General features: G+C 36.4%; 1 protein-coding gene across 1 annotated transcript in view; it reads left to right on the forward strand.

Annotated features, from left to right (window-relative positions):
• Positions 1-20,428, forward strand: part of TMEM131 (transmembrane protein 131) — a 103,643-nt gene that overhangs the window by 54,472 nt on the left and 28,743 nt on the right. Inside the window, exons 9-22 of the mRNA XM_076359114.1 lie at positions 2,164-2,314; positions 2,448-2,504; positions 3,482-3,543; positions 8,780-8,888; positions 10,834-10,942; positions 11,783-11,936; positions 12,038-12,208; positions 12,535-12,645; positions 12,732-12,866; positions 13,347-13,451; positions 14,803-14,889; positions 19,333-19,485; positions 19,642-19,717; positions 19,822-19,939. Coding sequence (XP_076215229.1) covers positions 2,164-2,314; positions 2,448-2,504; positions 3,482-3,543; positions 8,780-8,888; positions 10,834-10,942; positions 11,783-11,936; positions 12,038-12,208; positions 12,535-12,645; positions 12,732-12,866; positions 13,347-13,451; positions 14,803-14,889; positions 19,333-19,485; positions 19,642-19,717; positions 19,822-19,939 — 1,598 coding nt within the window. The remainder of the gene's footprint in view (positions 1-2,163; positions 2,315-2,447; positions 2,505-3,481; positions 3,544-8,779; positions 8,889-10,833; positions 10,943-11,782; positions 11,937-12,037; positions 12,209-12,534; positions 12,646-12,731; positions 12,867-13,346; positions 13,452-14,802; positions 14,890-19,332; positions 19,486-19,641; positions 19,718-19,821; positions 19,940-20,428) is intronic.

Consider the following 20,428-nt stretch of genomic DNA (forward strand, 5'->3'; position numbering starts at 1 on the left):
TCCAACTAGGTACAAAAGATATTTTCCTCTTTAATTAGAATTATTCCTTTTTTGATGACTGTTTTTTGTCTGGGAGAGACTTTAGAGTCATTGGGCTCCAAAACTTGTCTCTTGCTCAAGTGTATCATTACAGTCACTGATGGTTACATCTGTTGTAATGAGTAAAGCCAGGAAATTTCCAAGTGAGCTAAGAAGGCGATCTTAATTCCTGGCTTTTCCAGAGAATGTCCATGAGAATGGCAGTATCTTAGTTTTTGATACAAAAGTTGCAAACAAGTGAGTATGAATACAGATCACAAGCATTTCAAAAAATGCAGTGGAAAGAGTAAACAGATGCTGAGGGTTAGATGTAAACATTAAAATGGATTTTAAAAAATGAAGGTCCTTATGTTTTGACACAGTTTTAGTCAAATGGCATTACTTCTAAAGATAGCCCCTTCCTTGTCAGAACTCAAGGGGAATGTTGAATTCTGTAGCCATTAGTAGGTACGTAACAAACATGTTAGAGCCACAAATAAAAGAAGATTTTTAAATGTCTGGTTTATTTCTAGTTCTGTTTCTTGAGCACGTAGCTTTTCAGCTTCTCTAGGCCAGGTTGCCAGTTAAAAAAAATGATGACATGCCTGTGAAAGCTTCCAGTGTATTGCATGGAAAGGCAGTTAGGTTAATACTTGGTTTTCGTATCAACCACTGGTATTTTAAAACAATAAGGCAACTAGAAGAAATTAAACCAGTAGGAGGAAACAGCCAGATATATCATTGTATTGGCTATGTCAAGAGCTGCACTGCAGTTAGAAAAAGCTGCAAAGTAGAAGAAATTATTTGAAATATGGTGACGATACTTTCACATATGGATGTACATCATTGTCTAAAATTATTTTGATGCCAAATGTTTGGATGATTGGATGAAGCAGTCTGCATATGCAGGAGTATTTTTGTAATCACTGTTCAAAGTTACTTCAGGGATCTGACAAACCTTGGATCCCTGGTTATACATATGGAAGTCAAATCACGTCCTTTGAAACATTAATGAATGGCTGTATTATGTTAGGTCTGTGAGTAAGTGCAAAAACAGAACTTGAAAGCATCTTAGTTTAGGGACTCACCAAGTAGTAGCAGTTGAAACTAGTTACTTTGATATTCAACAGTTTTCAAAGAATACTTCTACAGTCATTGTGCCATGGAAAATATGGCTTGACCTCCAGAATGAATTGGTATGAGTTTGTACTACAGAAAGCACAGAAGAGATGTATAAGACAATCAGCACCTATATGGATTATGTCCTGTCCGGTTTCCTTCATCAAAAACACAAAAGAAAGAAGCTGTCAACTGAAACAATATCAATCGATGCAAGGGCTACTCATCAAAAATTCCTACTTTCTGCCATATTTATTTGCATTTAAAGTGGAAGAAGCTCCAAATTTCAAATCAAGGTTTTCATCTTCTATTTAAAAAAAAATAAAAGAAGAAGAAAAATCCAGTTCCCCAGCCCTTCTGTAATGTGATGGGAAAGAATATGCAATGTTAGTATTTCAACTATGGTTCTGAAGCTAGTCTTGTGCTGCAGCTGTGTCCAGCAAATACAGAAAGAGTTGTCTTTCAAACCCTGAATGCAGACTGGAACTGATGGAATAGGCTTGGTACAGAAACTAAACACATTTTGACTTTTTGCTGTAAATTGCTTGGTGACTAATAAACCTGCAGCTCCACAAGCTTCTGGCTACTTGCAGTTCTGCGGTATTTGAATTTGTGTTTAGCACTGAAACTGTATGCCTTGTGTCTGCTTTAGAGAAAAAACAATTAGAATATGCAAAAACAATATTTGATGTTACTGCACTCAATAACATTTTTATGACTAGATTTTGTTTATTGGTAGATTCTGTCAATTTAGTCTCCTGTCTTTTCACCACAATTTTAATACATAAAACTTAATCAAATGGGACGTGAAAGCCCTCTTGCATATACCTATTTTTAATCATTGTCATATTAGGTGATTACAACTATCCTTACTAAATTTAGTGGTAATTTTAATAACATGCAGCCGCTATTGCAGCTTTTTCTCTTAATACAATTATACTCAGTGCTTCTATTGTAATTTTTTGATGTGGCAGCTTTTTTTTGTAATTACTGCACTCTCATAGATGTGCTTTGATTATTTATCAGGAAATACCTCCCTATGAAACAAAAGGAGTGATGAGAGCCAGCTTTTCTTCAAGAGAAGCAGATAATCATACAGCCTTCATTAGAATAAAAACAAATGCCTCAGACAACACAGAATTTATCATTCTCCCTGTTGAAGTAGAAGTTACAACAGGTTTGTAGAAAAGTGGTTTGGGATTTTTTTGTTCGTTTTTTTGTGTGTGTGTGTGTGGGGGGGTTAAGTTATTCAGCTTAATTAACTTCTAGTGTAATAAGAAAATGGTAACTTTTCTTTTTGTTTCTTAAAGCGCCAGGAATCTATTCATCAACAGAAATGCTAGATTTTGGTACACTACGAACTCAAGGTAAACTATACTTCAGGTCTCAAAGTATTTATAAGGAGTAGGGTGGGGAGGGGAAAGCCCAGTTATCTTTGTACTATTCAGGGTTGCTTGTGGAATGATGCTTTTTAAAAGCCAGAGTTTCGAAAGCAGGATAACAATGTCTTGCAACAGTGCACAAATGTATTCACCTGCAAGTATATTTGAGATGTGTACAAGCAAACAGTAGTTTGCACATCCAGTTATAAGTCTAGTAATAATATTAGTCTTACACAGTTGTGCATGGCTTAGTCTGAAAACCATTGTCAGTTTACTTAATTTGTGAACTTGTTTTGAAAGATTGCTTTACATCTGCCTAAGTTTTAATAATTGTCAGACACAGGGAATAGTGAAAGTGTGCAAACTTAATCAAATTTGTTACTTATGATAAGATCTTTTTTTTCTGAAGTGCCACTTACACATTTGTGCCTAGCATTTTACATTTTAAATTAATATTGTTTAGTGAATTAAAAAAAATAATATATATATGGCAGAAAGTAGTAAAACTTAAGGTAACTTTGAAACTGTAAAAGGGACTCATTACTGAAGAAAAACAGTATGTATCTTCTTTCAACTAAAAAAAGGTAGTTTCTGCAGTACTTTTCCTCAAAACTTACTTAACGTAAAGATTTTTAAATAAGATTAGTTTCTGCTGAATATTGGTGCATCTGGCAAACTCATTCATTGTAGTATTTTTAGCCTGTTCATTTTTTAATGTGTTAGAAATACGAGTGGTTAGCTGAAGCAAGTAATACCTACTAATGCACAAAAATGCAGTTTTTAAGTGTGTTAGATTCTTGGGACTAGCTATTTTGACTGGCTGTACTGTCATGTTAGTCTTAACTTTTTAACACTGAACAATAGTAGATTTATATGAGAAACCAGCTAGTGCAGATGATTTTGTATAAGGTTCTTATGTTAAAATAGCCTAATGGCCAGGTGTGTTTTTTGTTCTTTAACAGATCTGCCAAAAATTTTAAATCTGCATTTATTAAATTCAGGAACAAAAGATGTGCCAATTACAGTAAGTTTTATTTCCTTTCAATTTGAAACTTTCTACTTGGATTTACTTTCTCTCATAAAAATTGATCATTCACAGGTTCACCATGTAGTGTTTAGAATGAGAAACTAGGTGATGTGTGACTGAAAACATAACTTAATAGTAAGACAAATAATCTATATGCGTGGTAAAATTCATTTGCTTCATAGCCTTCTTTGAACGGCTGTTTCAGCATTTATAGGCTGTGCCTGCAATATCTGAGCCTCTGGAAGCTTTTATACTTGAGAACAGTAACTCCTGTTCAGTGAACAAGAGATTAATGCAGAGTCTGTGGGATTCTTTGTCCTCATCACACGCTCCATGAGAGTGTATAAAGCAGTTGCCCAACATAATCTTTTAAGATGAGCAAAGAGTAGCTTTCAAGAGCAGACTGTAAAATGACCCTTGTTTTCTTGAGGTTATCTGCTTTGTAGCTTGAAATAAGAAAAAGCCTGCAAGCACTCCAGAGCCCTTTCCAGTGAGATCACTGCAGCTGCACGTAAAGTGCAGCCAGCTTCAGAATTCTAGGTTTTGGATTTTCTACTTTCTGTTTTTATTACAGAATTTTGGCTCTAGTCTGGTAGTGCGCCTTTGTTCATTCATACCTTTTTCCTGTGTAATTTTTCTCATTGCCCGCTATTTTTCTCACTTCTTCCTTCTCCCCTTCCTGTCTTCCTTGTTTTCCAGATTTAGTTGTATAGCTAGCTATACCTTGTCCCAGTGCACTTCAAAAAGTGTTGAGGTGTTGAAAAGAAACAGAGGAGCCAGAAGAATGACTGAAGGATTGGCAAAGGTTTCTTACTGAGCTCTTGGAGAGCATTTCTGTTTTTAAAGCTTATAGCTGTAACTGTAGGGAATAGTATTTTAATAGTAGAGGTCTAACAAAAACTTAAGATACTGGAAACTGAGGCTAGATGAATTTAAACTAGAAACAGGACACATTTTTGGTAATGAGATAATAGTCCATTGCAATGCTTGCTAAGTTGTTGTTCACTAATAATTTTCAAGTCGAGAGAAACTCACAGCGTAGTACAAACAGAATTTGATTCATCAAAGTCCTAAAGCTTATTGCATTAATGAGCTCGGATGATCCTATAAGGTCTCTCATGGCCTTGTAAGCTATGAACCAGCTTCCATGGAGGATTTTTATTTAAAAAAAGACCTATATATGATTTTTACAATCAGAGGGTTGGTAAATTTATTAAATTATTTTTACAGCTATGTCTGCTGTGTTACATCATGTCCATCTTCTTAGATTTGCCAGGTTTTTGGCATAGGGACAGGTTTTTTGGTGTTCTTTTTTTTTTTTTTTTTAAAGTGTGTAATATACTTCCTGAGTACAATGCAAATAACCATATATTCAAACAATCAGTATAATTTCTAATATCTGATAACGTAGTACCTCATTCATACTCCTCCATTAAAAAAAAAAAACCTACCCATTTTCTTTAAGCTATGGTTTTTGGACTGTAGGCTATAGACCATAGAATGAGGTCTAATGGAAGGCTATAATTTGATAACCATTATACGTGTCATGACAGAACTTTTCCAGATGAATTATTCTTTTACAGTGTATCAAAGCAGTAAATTTGGTGGTCTTAAAGCCTTTAGGACTCACTTTTGCAATGATAAAGTTACCACGTAGGTCCAGATATGATGTATTTTTCAGCGTCACATATGGCACATCAAGTCAATTGTTCTTCACAACAAAGCTGTGCCTTAATGAGAAGTTTGTAACCGTTCCAGCAGTTGAAGCACTGTGTGAATTTCTGCTGCTGTGCCAGTCAAGGAATTTCAAAGTGGTAAGCAAGAGTAAAGAATTTTTGGAAGGAACCTGGTGAATAGCTTACTTCTAGGAAAGCTTGAGAAATGGATTTTTGACCCTTTAGAGCTAGGGTTTAAAAGCAGTGAGACAGAGCTCTGTGACAAATTTCATTTTAATGTCAGAAGAAAAGGCCAAGGCTATATTTAGCGTATATTTAAGCTGGGTGCTGGAGGAACTAAATATCTTCAGGTCATCTGTGTATGAGAGACCGCTAATATTGTTGCCAGAGTTGTAGTTGTTCTGCCTTTAAGTTCTTAGTCATGCTGTGGTCCAACAAATTGGTTGAGGAGGATAAGAGCGAGTCACTTGACTTTCTTTTTTGAGTTCCAAAACTCTTCATAAAAACTTCCTTCATTATATTTTGTAGGGTTTTCTCCATTATTAGGGAGAATCATGTTTATTTCATGACTGGATGAACTGTTGTCGTGCTGCAACAATTAAGCCATGCTGTCAAAAATCTAGTAAATGTAGATTGTTGAACACCTTTTATCCCTTCTCTAGAATGAAAATTTTGTGTTTCCTTAAGGCAGTTTAAACCCATTTGATTGCTAAAAGCAAAGGCATGCTTTAAAATTTGAGCTCCTGATCATGTTTGATGCATAAAGAACCTGGAACTTCAGGACAGCCGTATATTGAAGCTGAGTTCTATCAGTTTGAAAATAAAAGTTTCTGTATAAGAAAGTATTTACTTACTTCTGTCACAATTCACATACTTTACAATAGATTTTTTTTTTTTCTTTTACCAACCTGCGAGAAGTAGTTTACTTCTGCGTTATGTTTTCAGTCTGCACATTTGAGTGCATGCATCTCAAAGTTATCAAGGAAATCTAGTAGTAGTTTATTGCATGGCTGTTCTGGATGGTGCTTTATGGTGAAAGTGAACTTTCATTGTTTGGGTGTGTCCCTGTTTAAACTGGAGGCCAAGTTATTACTGACAAAATAATTCTGTCTGTAAAAGCGAATAAATCAGTACAGAGGTGATACTAATGGAACCAGCCTTAGTCTGCTGCCTGTAGCCACGGGGCTTGTTCCTCTTGCAGCAGGGTAGCTGTGTCTTTACTATCTGTAAGCAAAGGTTTACAGCCTGCGCAGTCTTCAGAGCAATATGCTAGGTGGACAAGACAAAACTATGCTTGGGAGCTTGTTGACAGTATGGATGAACATGTGCCAGTGTTTCAACCCATACTCTTCTCCTCTTTAGTTCATTAGAATAGGTATAGCCTGAGAGTCCTTAAACCTTTGAAGTCTTTCTCAATAAATGCTGCAATAGCACAAAGCTTTCTCCCCCCTCTGTGTTCTCTAGAACATTTTAATGTCCTCATATTCTGCTCCTATGCTAAATACTGAATGTATCTTCGTAGAGCGGGGTCAGGAATCTTGACTGGGGCACTCCATGGGAGAGCCATGTGTTAATGAAGCATGTCTATTTTAAATTCCTCTTCCCCACAGAAGTTGCTGTCAGGCCATTTTCTGAGAAAATTGGTGGTATTAGATTCTCGATGGAACTTGTTTTGCATGTTTTCTCATGACCTGTCCATATTTGATGATTCTTAAGGCACATCTCAGGACAAGTTGTGCTTGGGCTTTATTTGAAATAGGTTAAAATTTGAGGGAAGTGAAGTTGAAAGGATTCTTAAGGATGTTTGTTTTTCCTTCAGTTGTCTTAATTCTGTATTTCCTTTTATAGCATGTAATCAAGCAACAAATGAGAAATGTGCATGATGTAGTTAAGAAATTTTCAACAAAGCAGTGCTAAATTCCTTCCTTAACTAAATTAATTAGCTGTAGACATTTTGAGTAAATACATCTAGGTTTGTTACACCTGTGGTTTAAGACATCCATCTCTGAAATCTGCCATTTTTCTGGCAACAGGCTGTCCTTTTGAATAGTTCCGATTTGAATTACTAAATGAAATCAGCATAATTTCAAACTTAAATTAAAAAAACCAGCCTTTTGCATGAAAAGAGCTACTAGAAATGGTTATCCTTTCTGCCATGCAAAAGCTATGAACTTGATTACAGCTTTGGTTTCATCTGCTTTAAGAGGTTTTTTTTAAAGACACCTCAAGATCTCAGTTTTGTAGTATGGATTTCATTAGAAGAAAATTGTGATAATTACGAATTGACTCCTGAAGAGAAATAGCAAATATCTGCACCACATGTATGCGGATGGTTGACAAAGGTCAGTACTATAAATCCAAAATACAAAACTTATAGTTAAGCTAACAGAGATTATTCATTAGCTGCAGGAGCAGTATGCTTGTTTCCTCTAAGGATCACGTGGCCTGCAGAACTTATGTATGTATGATTTTATGGCTTTAATTTACAATCAAGGACAGCATAGCTTGGAAGAACTGTAGTTGGCTTGTACCACTAGCTGTCTGCCTTGCTCCTCTCTGACCAAGAAAGGCTCAGCTGCTTATGAAGCAGGTGCTAAACCTCTGCAGCCCAGCATAAGGTAAACCAGTACTCATTTTGGTTTCCTTAATACAGCATCCTGTAATTTGCAGTAGCTTAACAGCTGCTACATAAGCAGCTGAGCTGTTCTTACAGCAGGAGAAGACAGCTGGGAAGGAGGAATCACGGCAGCCATCCTGATTTTAAGCAAAACAAGAATAAGAGCATTTAAATGCTCAACGCCCAGTTTCTCTCCATGGAATCTAGATAGAGAGTTTGCTAGCAATCTTTATAGAGTCTTCAGATACTGACGTGGAATCCATAATCCTGCTGCATAGCAATGAGAATCTATACAAATCAGCTCTGGCTAATAGCTGACACAATTGCTGTTCCAGTAATGCCCAATTCGCATTTTCCATTTAGTTTAAAACAGTAATCCTCAGACACAAGAGGTGATCTCGTAAAATGTTGGTAGAGAATGAGTGTCATCTCACATTTACAAAACTGTTCTCTATACAGTTAATATTTTTTTTTTCCTGTGGCAGCTCTGCAGACTTAGCATGGGATCAGAGACAAGGTAGATGTCTGTATCATCACCAGTGATTACACAAGTCAGTTAACAGCTTTGTTAATGAGTGCACCAGAAACAAACAGTCTAGCTATTGTAACCCTGCAGCATTAAGAATAAAAAATAAATCTTTATTTAAATAAAGCTTGTTTTCTATTTTATTAACGTGTTTCTGTCCATACTGTCACTTCATCCAGTGTTCCCCAGGAGAAGTCTCTGTGGCCCACTTTCCTGCATACTGACTCAGTAATTTGCAGGACCTGGAAAAAATTCTGAAGCCTCTTATAATGCTGCTTTGTTATAGGAAAGACAGACCTGTAAGAACTCAGCCAAAACTAGTTGCTGTTATATCACTTTGAAGGATACGTGAAGGCTGTACAGTGTGTTAACAATGATAAGTTTACAGGTGCTTCATATTTTGATTGTTTGCAGAGTGTTAGACCTACACCACAGAACGAAGCTATAACAGTACATTTCAAGCCAGTTACGTTAAAAGCCTCTGAAAGTAAATATACCAAAGTTGCAAGTATTAGCTTTGATGGTAAGTACTGCTCCTCTCTTCTTAGAACTTGTCAAGTGCTTCTTAAAACTTACTGAAACTTTATGAATTATTTTCCACTCTTTTAACAAAATGTTATTTGTAATTCTGAGAAGGAAATTCTCCTACCTGGAAAGGCTTACAGTTCTTCTAACTTAAGTTATTTCTGAAGGGATCGTCTCTGATCATAATCAGCAAGTAACTTAGACTGGTAAATACTGATGAGAAGAGAAGGAATTCTTAAGCAATCTTCTATGTGTGTATATAAAAATTGAACATCAGATTTCTATTAAACATAAGCAAGATTCTTATGTTAAGACAGATTATTTAAAATGTATTGTTAGTCTAAATAGGCATTTGTTTTTGAGGAATCCTAACAAACCAGGACGTGTTCCTCACAATAATATATATTAGAGGCAAGTATATCCCTTGGGATTGCCCTTCGATCCTTCCAAAGTTTAAAAAAGAATCCGAAGTCTTATTTCTAAAAAAAATACATTTTGCATTGGAATGCCCATGGAAATAGGGCTCTGTTATGCTCTTGAGAACCTTACTGTGAAAGTTCATTTTGCTATCTTGAATTCATATTAAAGAAAAAGGGAGATGAAGGTGGAAAAACCTTTTACTGGTACCTTTCCTACAAAGATATGTTATGTATGCTGATACTGACTTTCATGTATATCTTTATGAAAGAAGTTTTGGGTCATTTCCCTCCTGCATGGTATGACTGTAAATATGCTGACATTTTGTAGAAAGGCACCTCCATTTTTTATAGAGATTTTAATCAATTGTCAGAATGCTGTTGACCTACTCGGATGTTACTGCTTTAAGATACCAGTTGGTGCTCTAAGTCTCTCTGCTGGGATTGCTTAGAAATGGAATTTTATAGATGCAATGTTTTTCATTTCAGGTAGACATAATTTTAGAGGTTGCACGGTAGGAGAGGAGAGGATTGATTTTTATTATTATTATTTCTTGATTAGCACTTTAGATTTTTAATAGCTTACAGTTTGTAAAATGAGTGAAGTATGTTTTAGCCTATAAATAAATTCTGAAATAGCTGAACTCTGTCAACCTGAGGTGGAAATATGTTCAGATTTTGAAGCTGGAGGGGATTGTTATATAAGAACCTACTGACTAACATACGGTAGATCTTGGAAGGAATGGTAGTTGGGGAAAAATACCCAGCCAAGTTGCTTAATGTGTTTAAGGGATTGACTTGGTGAATTCTTTTCAGTGAAGCAGCCAGCCCTAAATATTTGCTGTTTCAGCTGTCCTAATACATTCAGGGGCTTTAGAGGCCGGTGGTTTCTCCTAACTAGTATTTGAATCCTTTGACTTTTCTGGCAGGATAACATTGCTTTTCTGTGATCTTGGAGCAGGCCTGTGAGCTTTGTTATTTAGGCTTGTGTAGTTTGGGTTCTTACGTGGATTCTGATTCTATTTCTGTAAAGCTTAGCATGTCTTCGATTTCTTTGTTATTAAAATGTTGCTGCGTTCCTGGCCCAAAGTCCTGCTCAACTGGTAGTTCTGAGGGAGGAGCCCAGCCATTTCAAGTTTCTGTTCTGTTAGTGGAGGGATAGGTGTATTCCATACTCTTTAAGTAGGGAATTCAGCTCTCCTGGGATCTGAATTATCCTCTGGACATGTCCAAGTTATTTGGTTGACAGGAACAACCACGTTTCCCTATTGTAGATAAGCTTACTAACTCAGGCAGGTCAACTAACTGGTGTTAAGCGGGAGGAATTCAGAACTCAGATCTCTTACTTCTGAGATTTATTCCATGTCAGCTGTTTATTGAAATTTCCTTAAGATCCATTTTTCTTTTCCGTGATACTTCATCTCTGGGCTTGCTCTGTGCTTTTATTCTTCCACTCATGCTAGTCTAACGTAATGGATCATTTTTTTTGTCTGCTTTAACAAACTTCTTATATTCTTGTGTGTACAGCATCAAAAGCAAAAAAAGCATCACAGTCTTCTGGGAAAATAACTGTTAAAGCGAAAGAGAAGAGCTACTCCAAACTTGAAATACCATATCAAGCAGAAGTGTTGGATGGGTAAGCTTACAGTAGTTGAAAGTAGTTTCAAAAACTAAATGCAGTAAATTAGCTGATGTGGCAGGGAATTTAGCCTTTTTAGGGGGAGAGGGGGATATAAAGAGATGATACCCAAGTTTTCTGAATCTGGAGCTCATTTAGAACTACAATTACTTGTTTGAATTTTTCTGTTTTTGCACTAGTAGATGAGGTAGTCTTAGTAATGCATAAGTTGGTTTCAGGGCTTGGGTTCAAAGTGACCTTAGTGAGTTGTTTTTCACAACAGTTGAAGGCTGCAGATGAGACATTTGAAAAATGCAGTATTGGAAATTTTTCCGGTTTTGCATTTGCTGTTCTATCACTATATGAAATAAGGGTAGAGAAAATATTTTTGGTTTTAAGCAACACTTTGGAAGAACTGCCAGTGCTTCCTTATTTTTTGTTATTTATTTACAAAGTATGGCTAAGTTGACTTTAAAATTATTGTTGAAATGAGGTGCTACTTTATCAACAGAACTCACAGAGTATTTTAAAGGCAAACAAACTAAACTTCATCTATCAGAACTTTTGTGCTGCAGATGCCTGATTTGGTTAATAAGGAATATGCATGATTTGCAAACTATCTTAATACTTCAACAAGTCTTTTTAGTCCTCCTAATATGCTGATTCACATATTTTCTTATCTTGTTTGAATTACTTAATTGTCAATGTCCCTGCCGTGCTGCTAATATAGTTTCAGCATGCAGTGGGTTATGTACCTTTTTCACTGTTGGATTGAATAAATTCTAGTCTTCTGTGTAAGAAAAACACTTTATGTTTAAGGAAAGTCTTTATTTTTCTCATACTGTTTTCTTTTAATAGATATTTAGGATTTGATCATGCTGCCACACTCTTTCACATCCGTGACAGTGCTGCTGATTCTGTGGAAAGACTGATCTATCTAACAAACACATTCAGTTTTGCGGTCCTTATACATGATGTTGTGTTACCAGAAGAAGCAAAACCAATGTTTAAAGTAAGCCCTATTTCAGCGAACGTTTTTACCTAATAGTAAATGTTTAAATGTGCTGCACTTTGTTAAATTGTAACACTGATCTTCATTGTTCACTGATCTAGGTCCAGAACTTCAGTAAACCAGTCTTAATTCCGCCTAATGAATCCAGATATATTTTTACACTTCATTTTATGCCTTCCACATCATCTGTTCATATAGATAATAATATTTTACTTATCACCAATGCTTCTAAATTTCACCTACCTGTCCGAGCATACACAGGATTTTTAGATGTAAGTATCTTCCTTTTTTTTCTTAGCTACTTTAGTCGAATTAGAGGCAGACGTCATAGGACTGTTTTTAATTCTTTATTCTACTCCTATGGGAGGATGGCGCTTTTAATTTCAAAATTATTTTACCAGTTCTTTCCTTAAACAGGTTCAGTTACTGCTGAAAAATTCTTTTTTGTTCCCTTTAGTTTTACGTAGAAAATGTACAGAATTTTGAGATTATCACGGTACTGCTGTATTAGACTTATTAATGCATTTGTTAACGAGCTTAGAGTTTGAGCACATTTTATATTTAACTTATGCTAAAATACCTTTATCAATCTTTCTAGTACTTTGTACTGCCTCCCAAAACTGAAGAACGATTTATAGATTTTGGCATATTGAGTGCAACAGAAGCTACCAGCATTTTATTTGCAGTCATCAACAGCAATCCGATAGAGGTAAGGATGGATTTATTTTTAGTTTGCCTTTTAAAAAATTTACATCAGTGTTGTTACTGAAAACAGTACCTTTTGTTCTTTTTAAGCTGGCCATAAAAAGTTGGCATATTATAGGGGATGGTTTGGCCGTAGAACTTCTAACAACCGAAAAGGGAAACAGAACAACGATAATTGCAAACCACCATGAACTACAAAATGCTAGTGCATCCGATCAGTCTTCAGTAAGTAATCCTTTGAATCCCTTGCTTGAAGCTAGATTTAGGAGGGGGGGGAAAAGAGACAAATCTGTGCAACTTCTTGCAGTTTCATTTTAGCAGGGGGGAGGGAGGATAAGAATTCTTAATTTTTGTCTGAATTTGAGTATGATAAAGCATGTAGAATTTTTTAAATTTATTTTAAGCAGCAGTATTATGCTCAGACTGGTTAGATTTTGAAAGGGGAAACTTCAGGAACAGTAACTTCCATGCCTTCAGATGATGCTCATCATTTATCTGGGAAAAGAGGAATTTAGCACCTCAGGGAATAGATAATTTTTGCGTTAGTAACTTATGTGTTCAAACTTTTCTTTTTACCACTGACAGTTGTTTCAAATGGATTTTGATTCAGTTTAAAGAAATAAGAGGATGTTGGGTATGTTTTTTAGTGAAACTTCTTTCCATTTAATGGAATATGACAGATACTTTTTCTCCTACCATTTACAGGTGATACTAGCATCAGGTTATTATGCTGTGTTTAGAGTAAAACTAATAGCGAAAGAACTTGAAGGAATTCATGATGGAGCTGTACAAATCACGACAGATTATGAGGTATATTTATTGTATATTCATGGGTGTTGCCCAAATGATATGTTCAGTTTTTAAGCGTGAAGTTTTAAGAGTTGTATTAGTGGACATATTGCAGTATCAGGGAGAAGTTGAGGTTGGAAGGGACCTCTGAGGTGAAGTTATCTCTGCAGGTTAACCCTGCATCAAGTAATGCTACTTATGCTGTGTCTTCTCTGAAGGAATGAAGAATGACTTCATTATGATTTTCATCTGGCTTTCAGAAATATCCATTTAAATCTAATGCTTTGAGGTATGGGTTCTTCAATGACTTGACACATCCTCAAAGCATCAATGCATGGATCTTTTGGCATAACACATGCTGACAATGTGCTTTTTGGTACGTTATCAGTTACTGAAATTGAGCTATAATTTCAGAGGTTTTTTGTCAAAATCCAATGTGAAAGTTGTTTTGAAGAAATTGCAGTTTGCTGATACTTGATGAAACAGAGTTCTTACACTAAGATTAATAAGGGAGAGAAGAACAACCAGTTAATTCTCAACTTCATATGCCTTTCCTGTTAATGAATTATTTTGCAGAAGAGAGAGGTTCTAAGACATAATGGAATCTGTATTTAATATCTTCGGGTGATACATGTAAAAAAACAAAAAAAAAGTGACACACTGTGCTTATGAAGTCAGGAAATTATATAGCTTATTGTGTTGTTCTGATGAAGCTACAGAAAATGGGAAATTCCTAATTTCTGCCAGTTATCTGAGATCTTAAGCTTTTTTTAATATGTCCATACACGTATGTAACCCTTCAGTTACAGAATCTGAAGCGTTTTATTTTCTTGCTTGTTCTTACAAGTTATTCTACTTGTATTGGTAGCTTTAATAATACACAGAAAGGATCTCATTGCCATCCCTTCCACACTCCTTTTTATAAGTCTACGTCTATCTCGAGGTCTTACCATGACTTCTGATGTTTTTTGAGAAGTTTGGTATATCCTCTTCCCTCATACTCATTTACTTTAAAGATGTTACCCTCCTGTTTTCCAACAAAGCAAGCCCCATTCAAGTGAGACCTATATAATGCCCCACTGGAGAGCTTGTATTTTAACTGTGCTTTTGTGTTTCATGTAGAATGGTGCTAAGTCTGACTGAGCAAAGGTGTGCTTCCTGACAATATGGAGTGACTGTTCTGAATATGATGATGTGTTGCAATCTTAATCTTAATTCATGTCTCCATGTTTTAAACGTATATATAAACCTAAGCTACATTAATTGTAGAATTTCAGGGTTTTGTTATTCTATGCAATTTAAAAGTGGAAGAGACCTTTAATGGCTGAAATTTAAGTATTTTTTTCTAAACTTTTTTCTCCCCCCCCCCCAGATTTTAACTATACCAGTGAAGGCAGTGATTGCTGTAGGCTCGCTGACCTGCTCCCCAAACCATGTTTTTCTTCCACCTTCTTTTCCGGTAAGACAATTGGCTCATAGTATTAAGTGTTTTCTTGCTGCGTTTTTTATTTATCTGTTCTTTTCAAGAGAAACCACTGTCTTGAATTGTTGCATGTCAAGTTGCTGGAGAGATTGTGCTATTGAGCTGTTATGATTCAGTTTGTTGCTATTTTTGTGGGGTTTTTTTTCTCCCCACATGTCCCAAGCATGAGTTATCCCTACATCTCCTCTACTGCCCACTTGAATGGGATCTTGGGAATACTGATATGATCCCAAACCTGATTCTTTGCAGCTTCATTCTAACGTAGCTGTGGTCACTTGGTTATTACCAATTCATGTGCATTAGCACCAAGAGTAAGAGAGAGATGAAGTTGCACAAATGCATTTTTCAAATTCCTGATGTGTGATACCAAAGACGGTAACAAAGTCAGCTAATAAACTGACGGTTTAGTGTAAGAAGTCCTTGATCTCTGCGGAAGCATTGTTGTATTGTTTCCACACTGAAAGTAGATCTTCTCGAGGGTACATGGTGGAGTACATGAACAGGAAAGCAAGAAAACTGTATGGGTCTACAGCTCCCTGCAAAAGTATGTAAAGGCTGTTTTCATCCCTGCTCCTGCAGTAGTGTTTATTCAGTGAGTGCTAAAAGCAGCTTCTTTGCTCAGGGCTACAGACTCAAGCAGCAAGCTATTAACCAGATAATACCTTCTTCTCACATGGCATTCAACATAACCATAGAAGCATGGGCAGTCAAGGCATATTGACTTTGCAATTGGTATTTCATTGAAGTCTGAACTTTATGTGACTTTCTGATGAGTGGGGAATGTAATATGATGGAAAATCACAGGGAGAGAGATTGAAAACTGGGGGAAAAAATGTAGTAAAAGGAGATAGAGATGGCAGTTTTCTGAAGGGATAAAACTAACTCCATGCATGTTGGTGGAAATGTTTTTTGTTTCCTTGTTTTTTTTCTTTTGTTTCCTGCATAGTCTCAATCTGTTGTAGAGCACTGCCTGTTCTCACCTCCTCTTCTGATAGCTCCTTTCTATCTCCTGCTTATCTTACAATTTGTGTACTCTCAAATAGTAATTTTTCACTGGCACTTTATCAAATACTTTACCTCATGTCTAGTAGATAAATGACAATTTTTTGAAAAAGTAATGCAATAGGTCTCATTGGAGGAAGATAGGTCAGTCGGCAGGACTTCAGTAAATCATTGCTACATTTGCCCCATTATCCATTCCATCTTCCTTCTGATCTTCTACTTCACAAATTGTTCTGAAGTCTTTTGCTACTCTTGAGGTCAAACGGCCATGCCTACAGTTGCAAAGATCACTTGTTATTTTTTATCTTTACAATCTATGTTTCCTATTTGACTATGTGGCCTCACCGTTATATGGATATTTATTACACTGACTACTGTATCTGTAACTTCATCTATGAACTGCTCCACAGCCTTTGATAAACTGAAATAACTTAAAGGTCCGTTTCCCTTTCTTTCACCAAAGATAAAGCAATTTCTATATTCTGTATCCTAATTTATATATCCTAATTCCTGGCAAGATCATTGTCCCTCTTGAATGCCACATTAAAATATTTTGTTCCATTTTGGGTCATAAAGAAGTAATTTTTTTTAATCTCCCTTTCTTTTGTTCTAACGAGAATGGCTAAAGAGCTTCTCAATATATCTTAGTATACGCCCAAGGTCTTGGTCAGCTTGATAGGGTTTTTTTGTTTGCTTTTGTTTTGGCATGTACTACTTCTTGTAGCACCTGTGTTTCTCAGCCTCTAAGGCGTAGCTTCCTGCTGTCATCGTTCTTTCTCATCCCCAGACTGCTGTGATTTTTATTGGCTTCATGTTCTTTTCTAGTAATGTTTTCACATAATTATTCATTCAGGGGGCATTTGGGCTCCAGCATTTTGTTTGGGAGTATAGATTCAGATATAATTATCACCTTTGACAAGATTCTAGACTGTTTTGTGTGTTCAAGCCCCAAGCTTTTCAGAGCAGTCAGCTTCACTTACTTCTTCTGTTAGTTGATGTCCTGGTTTTGGCTGGGACAGAGTTAACTTTCTTCCTAGTAGCTGGTACAGTGCTGTGTTTTGGATTTAGCATGAGAATAATGTTGATAATACACCGATGTTTTAGTTGTTGCTAAGCAGTGCTTACACTAGTCAAGGATTTTTCAGCTTCCCGTGCTCTACCGACTGAGAAGGCTGGAGGTGCACAAGAAGCTGGGAGGGGGCACAGCCAGGACAGCTGACCCAAACTGGCCCAAGGGACATTCCATACCATGTGATGTCATGCTCAGTACATAAACTGGGGGAAAGCTGGCCAGGGGGGCCGCTGCTCGGGGACTGGCTGGGCATCGGTCAGCGGGTGGTGAGCAATTGCATTGTGCATCACTTGCTTTGTATGTTCTATTATTATTATTACTATTTTATTTTATTTCAATTATTAAACTGTTCTTATCTCAACCCACAAGTTTTCTCACTTTTACCCTTCTGATTCTCTCCCCCATCCCACGGAGGGAGAGTGAGCGAGTGGCTGTCTGGTGCTCAGTCGCTGGCTGGGGTTAAACCATGACAGTTGATCACTTAGCTCTTTTGATATTTGAGAACATTGACAGCAGACTTACTCTTCCTTTTTCTTGGATTCATTTCAAACTAAACTTGTGATCACTGAATTCATGATATTCTTGCATATAGTTTTTCTGTAATGCCTCGGTTACTTATGAAAATAAGCCTAAAATAGCATCCTTTCTTCTTATTTCAGCGTTTGGTAGAGAAATTTGACAGCTATAACATCCAGGAATAACTAGGCGCTACAATTTTAGTAACACTTTCTTTTCAGTTCATACCTAGGGTGTAATTCTCCTGCAGCTGCCCAGTTCCCAGTGCTGTCTGTTTATAATTTTAGTGTATTTGCACCTAAGTCTGATTTCTGGTATTCTGTCAAAGTTTGTCGGCAATACACTAACAGTGTATACAGGCCTTGTAATGATCAGTGTCTTGATTTAAACAGATCTTAGCTGTGTTGACCTCTGCTTCATAATGGCATTTTTAGCTCACAGTGCCACCTCTCAACTCTTCCCTGATCAAAGCTCATCTTTGAGGACCTCTATGCTAAATAGCATTGTTCTGTTTTTCTTATTACTGATGGGTAAAGTCTTCTTCCCTTATCTGTTGTTTCCATGTCTAAGTGCTGCGTAAGGGTCTTAGTATCATACTGTTCATTTGTTCTACAGTTTAACAAACCTTTTATCTCGCCCATTTGATGGCAGTTTGTTACTTATAGTATTCCATAGATGAAGCTCAGACATACCTCCTATTCAGTTTAACAGGACTGTACTGTTTAGAGGTTTATTCTTGTAGTTTCTTTCCCTCTGCAGTTGCTACTATTGAGACTGTTACAGTATGTGACTATTTCCTGAGGCCACGGTCAAATTTTGAGCCTGCAAAAGTGCATCTCTCTGATCTCTCCACTTCAGTCCTTACCTTAGAGAAATCGTTAAAAAGCTGAAAGTACTGATCTAAGGGGAACATGAAAAGCTCTAGTCATGTTCATTAGAAGGTAGTCTTGGGTATTTAAATTTGCTTGTACTCATTTATTTTATATAAATCTGAAATCTTGTCACTGATCTTGAGTGGCGCTTTGTTGTTTGTTTTGTTTTTATTTATCATTTACTCTATACTTGTCAGGGTTGGGTTTTGAGATAAGGTGAAAAACATGGCCACAGAGTCATTGATTTACAAGTGAAGGCAGAGGGAGAGCTTGAGCATTGTAGTGATTCTGATCATGACAAACAACTAAACTACATGTTCTATGCTTAAAAGGTAAAACAATGTTTGGCTCGGAAGAGGAGGCAGGGTGTAAAGGTGTAGGGAAAAAACTTGCACTGTTTTCTTTTTAGATGTTGTAGTTTTAGTGCCCGGTGTCTTAATTTCACTGGGAGTGGGAAGGAGGGTTGTACCTATGTTTTTAAACGCCCTCTGTCACCTGTAGTGTTTGTAATCTGCAGCTTCACTCTACTGTTCCTTTCAGGCTATTTATAATTACCAGCAACTATGTACTAGATCTGTTACAAGAAGCTCATTTCCCTTTTGTAATAAGAGGCTCAGAGAACTGAAGTTTTCTCTTGCCTTTCCTCCTCTGGTACTTTTTTAACATGATTTAAATGATTAAGCAGAACTGTTGTACTAGCTCTTCAAGACACTTAAGGTGCACTTAATTTTGAAAGAGGGATGAACTGTGTTTGGAAGCAGATGGAGGAAAGAATAGAACTTCACAGAAACTTACCTTGAAGTGTTACAAGTGGTGTTTTTTTTTAAAATAGCATAGCTAAAAATCTCCATGACACATTTCAGCTCTGCTGTGGTCTTTGCCAGCCTGCATAAATAAATACATATGCTAGGGAAAATGCATATTCTGCAGACTTTTTTCATCCTTTCTTTTCTTTAGGGAAAAGTAGTTCACCAGAGCCTGAACATCATGAACTCCTTTTCTCAGAAAGTGAAAATACAACACATACGCTCCCTGTCAGAAGATGTAAGGTTCTATTATAAGAGGCTAAGAAGTAATAAGGAAGATTTGGAGCCAGGAAAAAAATCAAAGGTTTGTTTATGCCTTATTTCTACATGTTTACAAGTTCTCTCTTATATATAGCATATGTTAAGTTTCTGTGGTCATCAGAAATCTTCTTTCTTTTTTCTTTGGTCATTAGATTTACTGTGCTGTTTCTTAATTGATCTGCTCTTACCTGTTTTGCAGATTGCAAATATTTATTTTGATCCTGGTTTACAGTGTGGAGATCATTGTTACGTAGGATTGCCTTTTCTATCTAAATGTAAGTAATGTTCAACTTTTTTTTTTTAAGATTTTCATGATAAAGTTTTCTCCTTAAGCAATGATTTTACATGAAGAGTTTAAAAAACACGTTATTTCTTAAAGCGGAATCTAAAGTTCAGCACAGCGTAGCAATGCAAGAAGATGCATGGGATTCTGACTGGGATTTGCATGAGAACTTATTCAAAGAATGGACAGAAATAAAAGAGAACTCAAGCCATAGGTAAGTATTTTATCCCTGCTACTTTTTCAGGCCTTAAATCACTAGATAATTCTGTGTTATGTGTGCTCTTATAAAATACAGGGTTTCTTAGTATTGCAGTGCCTTTTGAGAGGGGGCCAAGAAGGAGTTACTTGGCCTTCTCAGCAAAACCTTTAAAGAGAACATTTTAAAAGCTAAAAAACAGTAATAATTTCCTCAAGTCAAAGAAAACACTGCAAGTTACTATTCATTGGAATATGCTGCAGTTCTTCAAAAGACGGTGACAGCAAGGCAGTCTCTACTCTGCAAAAATTTCCAATAACAGATTATACTGTTTGTGTGGTATCCCTGCTTAATCTGTTTTAAAGTAGTAACCTCAATATCCCTCTAAGATTTCATGAGGTTTTTCTGTTGCTACTATTCTGAGATGATTGCATTTCAGTGAATTATCAAATTGTCTGGTATTTTTCCTTGAGATTTGCTAAATAGAAGGTGATTAACGATTGCTAT

The sequence above is a fragment of the Aptenodytes patagonicus genome, chromosome 1 (assembly GCF_965638725.1).
Source record: "Aptenodytes patagonicus chromosome 1, bAptPat1.pri.cur, whole genome shotgun sequence".
Classification (NCBI taxonomy): Eukaryota; Metazoa; Chordata; class Aves; order Sphenisciformes; family Spheniscidae; genus Aptenodytes; species Aptenodytes patagonicus.